The 10,191-nt window shown below is 38.3% G+C and overlaps 1 protein-coding gene across 2 annotated transcripts in view; it reads left to right on the forward strand.

The window, feature by feature from the left end:
- Nucleotides 1–293: 293 nt before the first annotated feature.
- Nucleotides 294–10,191, forward strand: part of mcub.S (mitochondrial calcium uniporter dominant negative beta subunit S homeolog) — a 43,561-nt gene continuing 33,663 nt past the window's right edge. The window contains exon 1 of one of the 2 annotated variants that reach the window (XM_041579593.1): nucleotides 294–716. In XM_041579593.1, the coding sequence (XP_041435527.1) occupies nucleotides 660–716 (57 nt within the window). In that variant the 5' untranslated portion in view covers nucleotides 294–659. The remainder of the gene's footprint in view (nucleotides 717–10,191) is intronic. The other variant, XM_018243347.2, reaches the window with a different exon arrangement.

The following is a 10,191-nucleotide window of genomic DNA, read 5'->3' on the forward strand; positions in this document are numbered from 1 at the left end:
CAAATACTCCGTAAGGCTACAAATGTATTGTTATTGCTACTTTTTATTACTGATCCTTCTAGTCAGAGCCAGACCCTCTCCTATTCATATTCCAGTCTCTTATTCAAATCAATGCATGGTTGCTAGGGTAATTTGGACCCTGGTTACCAGATTGCTTAAAATGCAAATTGAAGAGCTGCTGAATAAAACGCTAAATAATTTAAAAACCTTCAATAATAAAAAATGAAAACCAATTGCAAATTGTCTCAGAATTTCGTTCTCGACATCATACTAAAAGTTATCTCAGAGGTGAACAACTCCTTTTAACCCATGCATTTTTCTACATGTTGCAAAATCATTTCAGATTTCTTTAATTACTCTGAATATAAAGAACGTTTAAATATGAACGTGCTCTCCTCCGCCATTTCCTCTCCCATCTGCTCTTTCCATTTGCCTAGAACAGCAACATAACAGTTTCCTTACAAATAATCCCACTCTGAGGAGATTAATGGCAATCATTGCTATTCCTGTGTCACGTTATTGCGGCTGCTCCCCCTGCTGGCCAGCCTTGCACATTACAGTCCCAGATGACTGTGAGAGACAGAAGTAAGATGCTGCTGCTGCCGCCTCCAGTGCTCAGTGAGTAGTCGCTATGTGAGTCGGGGGAATTCACTGCTAACATGACGCCTGTTTTCCCGGGGCTGTGGAGGAAGATTCCAGCTGCTGCCAGTTACCAGGTAAGACTACTGGAACTTGAGGAGAGCGTGGCGGCATAGTTATGTGTACATTTTGCGCTTCAAACTGTAACTCTCCCGCTGCTCACTACAACTCCCAAGAGCCTCGGCTGTTGCTACATTCTAGCATTTATTAAGTGACAATTACTAAGGAGCATTGCTTTGGTTTTTAACTTTCTTTCGCGCCTGACTTTCTTCCTCACATTCCCCCAATCCCCATGTTCCCAGTGCCTGTCTCTCCCATTATATTGTCCTGTATGGGCGCCTCATTGCTCCCTCTTTTCTCTTCCCTCCAGAGTGACCATTTCTGTCTTTCATTTCTATTTGTTCATTGTTTCCTTTGTGCAGTGACTCACCCCCTAATTGCTGCTTACTCAAGCCCCCCTTCTATTGGGCCTCACTTGCTCCCATTAGAGTGCAAGCTCTTTAACCCTGTATGTGTGTGTGTGTGTGAAATACAGAGGAACAAGACAAATGCAATGGACTTTCTGTGTCACACACACACACACACACTGCACTGTACAGGAGGTATTTTGACAGTTGGACTCTGTTTAACATTTATTTCTGGGAAAAAATACCCAATTATAACATTAGGGGTCTGTTTACTAAAGTGCGGTAAATCTGACTTTCCTGTTATGGCTGAGAATATTTTTCCGCCAGAATATTCGCAGCGACTAAGTTTACTTAGTTTGCTCAGAAGTCATTGTGATCACTTGTGGTAACTACGTTAACGAAGCAGCTTACGTTAGTGGTCATTTTAGCGAGTTGCGGATTTTCTGGAGACACATTGCGCTTTTGCGAATATTTATGCTATAAAATAGTCTTGTTTTATGGCGGTTGTTATGGCAATTTTTACTGTGACATTTATGGGCAGAAATGCATCTTCAAAACTCATAAACTTTATTGACTGATGATTATACCATCCAACAACATCACCAGAGTAACACCAATCAAACATGTCTGTATCATATAAACCCTTCTGCCAATAGAATCATAGGAACAAGAAATCATACCAGTCAATCTCTTTGCTTCATAGAAATGCACAGTTTAATGTAGCCAATCACAATGAAACCAAAAAAGTGTAGAGGCTGACGAATCCTTGGACTGTGATGTCTGCTGCCAATAATACACCTCTGAGCTGAAACTGCTGCTGTTGTACCAGATATCAGCAATAACTACAGATCTCTCTCCGGTCAGCAAAGAATGATGGGTAAAAAAAAAAATATTTTGCGAATAACTGGTGAAAACATATTTTTTGCGCAAGAAAATTCTCAAATTTATATTTACCGCAGGTTATTAAACTTGGAAAACATATTTGACGACAAATTTGTCTATATTTTGTGCACATATTTTTACTGCGCTTTAGTAAATGGACCCCGATTTCTATGTTCTGTGCTTGAAATGATCACCTGCCTTACACATTATGTACCAAGTACTTGTGCCTTTTGTGGTATTTGCCTTAAGAAGCTGCTGACAGAGGGGTTTATTACTTCAACATATCTCCCAACATTTTGGAAACAGAAAGAGGGGAAAAAAAGATTTGCTGCCGGAGCACGGCAACATTATTTGACCACGCCGATATGTGTGGCCACACCCCCTAATTACAATGTCCATTTTACACAATTTGGCAATTCATGAAAATTTGAACACATTTCTATGGTTTTTATTATAGTTTTGCTAATGAAGGTGAATTGCCCTTTAAGCTGCGAGTCTTAATTATTATCTTATCTTAAACTGTTACAAAAGTATCTTAAGTATGTATTCTGGGCTCTCTGCCAAGAGCCAATTAAGTTAGAAACTTTTGTATTTTTTTCTGGTTGCATTAGATCAGAGAGAAACTTGGGACATTTCAGTACTTATTCGGGACTGCAGGTTGAGCTGTCAAAAGCGGGACTGTTCCGCTCATAACGGGACAGTTGGGAGGCATAGTTTGAGGTTAAAGCTAATGTAAAGCTAAAATTAAAACGACAATTCTAATTAAAGATGATATAGTTCCAAGCAACTTTCCAGTGTACAACGGTTAAATATTAGTGGTTATGAAAGTTATTTTCAATGAAAAGGTTTATCTTTTTCTGCTGGTCACAAATCAGACTTCACGGGTCTGTTAATCAGCTGGCAGATGGTTTCTGCTCAGTTCAGTGACATTTATATTTGCAAATAAAACCACTGAACAGTTGTAAATAATGTACTTATGAAAGTTGCTTAGAATTCCAGTTTTGTTCATTAGGCAAAATTTGACTGCTGAGTTTACATTCAATGTAAGAACTTGCTTTAATCCGTGTGCATTCATATTCCAAGCGTACTGGGTGTCATTACATTCAGTGGGACAGCAGAATGATTATCCTTTGCTTACCCTTTCAAGCTGCCGCTGACTCAGTCCTGACTTTGTTGGATTACATACTCTGAAACGGCATCTAAAATAAATCTAAGTAATGATTGCTGCAGTCAGCGGCGACCCTTGACTTTTCGTCGCCTGAGGTGACCTTCCTTTGCCGTCCCCACCCTTCCTCAAGGCACTCACATTTTCAGCACCGGAGGGGGTTGGGGGCGTTGCACGTCATTAGTGCAGAGAGCGCAATTGCGACAGAAATTCGGCTCTTAGTTAACAGGAGCGGCATTTTTGCCACCCCTGGCAACCAGGAGGCCACCACCGCCTGAGGCAGAGCGCCCCTGGCTGCAGTCGGATCTCATTGTCTGTTGTCTGGGTTGGGGGCGTTGCACGTCGTTAGTGCAGAGAGCGCAATTGCGCCAGAAATTCGGCTCTTAGTTACCAGAAGCGGCATTTTTGCCACCCCTGGCAACCAGGGGGCCACCACCACCTGAGGCGGAGTGTCCCTGGCTGCAGTCGGATCTCATTGTCTGATATCTAACTACTTATCTGAATGAGGTCTTCTAGCCATAAAAATGAAATAAACAATTGCTCCAAGCACGAGAGAAGCCACGATTTTCAGACTATAAAGTGGATTGGAATGTTTATTAAATATATATTAACCTGAATGGATAGCTGACCAGTGTCAGGCTCTGCAGAGAGGGCACACAAGTAACAGACTGTATGCAGGTCAATATGCCACAATCACAGCAAGCTTTAATGGGATATCAGTGGCCTGGTCCTACTTGCCCATAGTCTGCTTGAAGGTCCAACCTTTGGGGGGGGCTCTCTTTCCTAGCAGATGTATTAGAGCTCATTCAAATAACTAATTCCAGTACAACTGCCTTTTCCACAAATCCTGCATGTAGAGAGACATGGTGTCTGGTGATTTTAATAGAGTGAGCTCTAATACATCTTCTAGTCAAAAGGAAGCCCCCCTATAAGATATATTGGATCTAACTGTCAATGACTGCCACCCAACTGCTGAATGAAGAGAGAATTAAGAGAAGCAGATGCTGAGAGAGGGATAGTGAGATGAACTTGATTGTTTCAGAAACAATGTAGAATATTTATCTGATTGTATTTAGAAAATTTCTTATTTCAGTATGCTGAAGCTTATATTTAATTTTCATGATAGTTCCCCTTTAAGAGTTCTTTTTGTGGGGCAGTAGGATGAGTAGGACACAGGTCTGCAAAAATGTTTTCAAACATTCCACAAGCATTTCAGAGAACATGTCCCACATCACTATACCATCAGTAACTCCCTAAGAGTTGTTTGAGCAGCAAAATTGTCCAGATATCAATTGTACAGGTTTTACTTTTCCAATGGAGCGAAGACTGCATTGACTTGTTGATTATATTTTTAATTAATGTAAAAAAAAATGAAATGCTTAGGATTATATTTTCATTATGCAAATTTGTGTGATTTGAGAACGCCCTGCAGTTCATAGGGGATGGCCTATAGTTAAAAGTGTTGCAGGTATTTTCATTAGTAAAGTCACAGCAACAATGTACTTAAGTGCAATAATGTGTGCTAATGTCCTTTTTCTGTACTTGGTTTCTGTAGAGATGTATTCCAATGATTAACAAGTAGAGAATATAACATAAGAATGCATTATACTGATTAATAATGGATTCTGAATCCAGACAAATATGTTTTATACACACATAAAGTGAAATTAATTCCTATTTATAAACACAGCATGTTATTTCCTTTCATCTACAGATGTGTCTTATGAATATTACATCCGTATCTGGTAACTGAAAGCATTTCACAGCTTGACAGTGTGAATATGGTTTCAAATTTGTGATGCAGAAAAGACAATAGAGTTTTTATGACCAACAAAAAATGTATTTAAAAAAGTTGCCCCCCAAAAAAACATTTCTTATATGTTCAAGTGCATGGGTAGATCTTTGGTTGTATGGAATTGTTGTATGGAATGTAAATTTAGCACTTTTGCATTTTTGTTTTGTAAGTGAAACGGTGAAATGTGGCACCAACATACATCCAAAATGATTGTTCATAATGTCAAAGTGTCTTTATTCTGGTTGGTTGACTGCATTAAAATGAGTTGGGAGTCCACTGTCCATAAACAGAGGGGTTGTTAAAGATAAGTTATAACTTAGTTGCAGGGGTTTATGTTGTTCCAGGCTAAAGGAGTGGTTATGACATATCTTTCTTCTTATCATCCAAAATGAGTGAAATAGGGTGTCTTCATAGGGCAGGAGTTATACCCAATCCAAATATAACTTGCATTAGTATTATTGCATAAAAGGGACACTGCCTTGTTTTATAATTACTTATATTAGATATGCCATGGCCTGGATGAATGAAAATGTTCATAGTCATATTGCCTTTTTTATGCTATGAATTTTCCTAATTGATATATAAGAACCAAAAGTTAGGGTATTTTCTGTAAAGAAATTACTTGCCTCTGCCAGGGCTGAAAGCCTTTCATCGAGGTCTCAGGCATCCACACTCACAAATTAATTGTAGATAGTGCTAAATATAATAGGTATACATACTATGAGATAAAGCATTGATTTTTTTGATACAAAATATACACTGGTTTTCCATGCACAGGTAGCTTTATGGAAGGTGGTGCTGTCCGTGAGCTTTTTTTTAAATATAGATATAGATAGATAGACTGTGCAAAATAAAACATGTTTCTAATATAGTTAGTTAGGCAAAAATGTAATGTATAAAGGCTGGAGTGACTGGGTGTGTAACATAATAGCCAGAACACTACTTCCTGCTTTTCAGCTCTCTTGGTTTACACTGACTGGTTACCAGGCAGTAACCAGTCAGAGATTTGAGGGGGGGGCACATGGGTCATATCTGTTGCTTTTGAATCTGAGCTGAATGCTGAGGATCGATTGCAAACTCACTGAACACTTATGTCCCATGTGGCCCCCCTTCACGTTGCTGACTAGCTCAGAGTTATAGAGCTGAAAAGCAGGAAGTAGTATTCTTGCTATTATGTTACATACTAACTATATTAGAAACATTTTTTTATTTTGCGCAGCCTATCTATTTACCCAGTTTTTATTTTCACACTGACTGTTCCTTTAACATCACTGACTGTTAGACTTATTTCCATTTTCCAGGGTTCCTCCTGAACTCCAAAAACTTACAGGCAGGTTAATTGGCTGCTGATGAAATTGACCATAATGTGTGCAGATGTGATAGGGAATGTCAAATTTAAGCTCCACTGGAGCAAGAACTGATGTGAATAATAATAATGTGGCACTATATAAAGGATAATAAATCCTGAAAAAAACCTTACAGCATTTGTGAATGTTTGGTTAAGCCCTGTATGATAATATTTCTCTGCATTGCAGGTTGCAGCGCATCAGCACGCTTTTTAGAAGTAAACCTTGTGTTATGAGACAGAAGTGTATTAACCTTATTTTCTTGGCTTTTTCTCTCTGGTACACTTATTTATAAACCAGCACTAATTCAATAAAGGGGTGATTCACCCTTACTAATGAAATACGACATCTAGTGCTGAGAGAGTACTCATTTACTCGTAGGGCACCATTGACTAAGCATTCTTATTTTTTACTGAGCTGTATTGATGCTTAACATTTCTCAAATAAGTCAAACATATTGAATATATGCCGCCTTCTGCTTTGATAAAGGGTCTGTCTATTAAAACAATTTTATAACTGTCAGGAAAGTGTTGGTAAATGTGTTAATATTAAAATTGCTTAGAATCCTTCAGGATTCCCTAGTTCAGATGTTTTTAAGGATTCTTACAGGTAAGCATTTTTCCTGCTTTTCTTTCTGCCATAGAGAAGTGCTGAATCCAGGTGGAATACATCGAGTCGTGTTCCACCTGCGCTTGGTGCTTCCCCGACTACAAAGTGTTTGAAAAGAACAGGCTGTCTTTCTTCATTTGGTTCCTTGTGATGGATAGTATAAAAGATCATCCACAAGGAATCGAACAAGCCCTATACCTACCCCTGTGTATAACAGAATTGGTCCCCCTGTCTTGAGAAAGCACATCTTATGGCTCCATTTTAGGAATTTAGAGAAATGTACCACTACACACTTTCCCCCCTTTCCTTAACCAACAAACATAAGTCATGCAACTACAAACTCTTAGCAAATATTTGTTCAATTATGAAAGACAGTAATTCTGTGGGTTTGTGAACTAGTGATTAATACTTTAAAAATATTATTAAACATTTCTAAGTATTGTATGTCCCATAATTGCTTTGCATAGAGGAATAATTCATTAGTAACCATGCAACCTGTAGGTATTGCCTTTATTCTATGCTCCATAGACAAATAAACTGTGTTTATGTATGGAAGACCTGCCAAAAGGGGAAAAAATTGGATTTTGATAAATATCCCCCAAGGTGTGTTGATCAAACATGTACCATAATAATCAAGCTTTCTATATGGTTTTATATTAACAATATATATTTATATTAACAATTCATGAAAGTGTCTTAAAGTGTAAAACGTAGTTTCTTTAATTGCCTTGCATTTGTATGTCCTTTCAGATCATTATGGGGGCATGTCATAAAAGCTGAAACATGCACAGTTTTAAAAAAAATGACCCCTCTGTACGAACATATTTTCCTTTGCATCAAAACAAACACCACCTTTTAAGGAGGTTTTGTGTAATTTAAATTCACAGTTTAATAACTGTATAATGTTGATTGTTACACTGCGAATACATTTATATTATTTATTACATTTCATCATAAATGACCAAAGCCCCCTATGATTTCTGTCTGCAGTTTTTACAGGACGATGACATCACGTGACAAATTTAGCAGAAGTGCTGTCAGCATGCCGTGCGCGTGATGTCTTGCAGTCTTACTCGGACCTCCTACCCCTCAGCTCCGTTACCGGATTTCCTATAGAAATCCGTGGCGGAGGGTGGGGAGGTTTTCTGTTTTGTTTTTTTTAAAAAACCAAACCGAAAAAAATAGGCCCCCGAGGGCCGCCTCCAAAATCGTCAGCCTATATATAAACATGGCCCTGGGACTGGGTAGAACTGAATTGTTCCTTACAGCAGGACTCTGTTTTCCAAGTCCTGACACAGGTGTCACGGTCGGCACCCAACACCTGAAGAAATGCCAAGCACCCTGGTCTCAGCTTGTGCTTCACCTGTAGTGTGACCGCCTTTGGCCTCGGGAGGAGCCCTCAGCTACTTGGATGCCACCAGGACTTAAGCGAGATGCGCAAGGCTAGAGGTTCTGGATAGGCAGAGGGCCACGACTGTTAGCTAGAGTCTTTTGGCCGAAGGTCGCGGTACAAGACGTTAGGCAATAGAGTAGTCAGATCAGGCCGGGTCGGGGCAGGCAGAGAGTAAACGTAGTCAGTAGATTCAGTTAATGCCTTTAAGAATGGCTTGGATGATTTTTTGAACAGACATAATATCAAAGGCTATTGTGATACTAAATTCTATAGTTAGTATAGATATGGGTATATATAATGTATGTGAAAGTAGGGAGGGGTGTGCGTATGGATGCTGGGTTTTCATTTGGAGGGGTTGAACTTGATGGACTTTGTCTTTTTTCAACCCAATCTAACTATGTAACTATCTACTTGCAGCCTGCCACACCCTTCCAAGCATAGATAAGCAAAACAAAAATTCTGCACTCACAGGTCTTTATCAAATAAATTTAAACAAATATTATTCATAAGTGCACTTACATTTTTTTTAAAATGAGCAAGTCAAAAGGGCAAAAAAAAGTGAGTTTGCTGCAGTTCAGTAGAGGGAACTGAAACACGGATCTGTGCTACACAAGGAAGCAGCTTGTTTTTTCTGTATATTTTTAATTCTGATTCAGTATCGCCTCAACATATTGTACAATGTATATGCAATTGTAAGCTTATAGTTAAATGAGCAGCCCCGTTGCTCTACACTAGTAGCTATACCCCAGATATTGCTCCAGAAGCCAATGCAACATCATGGAGGCAGGGTCCAATATACCTGTAATGGTGTAATATTTAAAAATACTTACAATACCCATGCAATACTTTTAATGCAGACACTTGTAGAACCTTCCCTCTAAAAGTGCTTGAGAGACGAATATCAGTCCACCCAGCGTTTCTCCTGTTTTTTTTTGGGGACACTTATTGTATCGGACCCAGGTGGGAATATAACTAAAGGTTACACGGGCCGATACAAGCTCCCAACAGACCGAGTCGGCAGCTTATTGGCCCTTGTATGGGACCCTCCGACAGGCTTCCCAGATCGATACCTAGCCGAAAGTTGTCCAGATGTTGATCAGACAAGACTAAAAATCCCGTCGGATCACGGCCGCATCTGTTCGTTGATGCAATCCAGCGATCTGACGCCCGTTCATTTACTAAAATGCGAGCATTGCAAATACTCTGGCAAACATATATATTAACACCTATTATCGCATTCATGCTAGGTAAGTTGTCTTGTAAGGTTTACTAAATATTATCGTCAGAATTGTTGCCAAATATAGACATAATTGTCACCAATTTTTATCCCCACTGAGAGAGTGGTGTTATGTGAAAAAAAGACAGAAATTGTATAGTAAAAGAGGAGTATAGTCAGTTTTCTAAACATAACAATGAAAATTTGTGATTGCACTTGTGAAAAATGCTACTTATAAATGTATTTTTAGTGAATTTGTTAAGAAAAAATTAATAAAACTGGGACAGTAATTTATTCCTGATAGTACTTAATTGGCCATAAGTATATTTAATAACACATTATAAATTGGTGATAAATATTATTTTATATAAACTCATTCATATATATATATATATATATATATATATATATATATATATATATATATATATATATATATATATATATATATATATATATATATATATATATAAAGGTGAACTATGCCTTAAAATTAAACATTTTAGGGAAAATATACCCACCTTTTTGGACATCCGTTCATTCAGTTGAGCTTATGTAGAAAAGGTGCATAGACAATATCTGAACTTCAAAAATATATTTTAAAAAAAGATATACCTCATTCTACTGTTGGAAAGAAAACCATGATAGTCTATCTGTGTTTTCCCTCCTTCACCTTGTAAAATGATTCTGGAACTTGAAATCGCTCTGCTTTCTAGAAAATGTGTATATCCACTATGGA

Source organism: Xenopus laevis, chromosome 1S, assembly GCF_017654675.1.
Source record: "Xenopus laevis strain J_2021 chromosome 1S, Xenopus_laevis_v10.1, whole genome shotgun sequence".
Classification (NCBI taxonomy): domain Eukaryota; kingdom Metazoa; phylum Chordata; class Amphibia; order Anura; family Pipidae; genus Xenopus; species Xenopus laevis.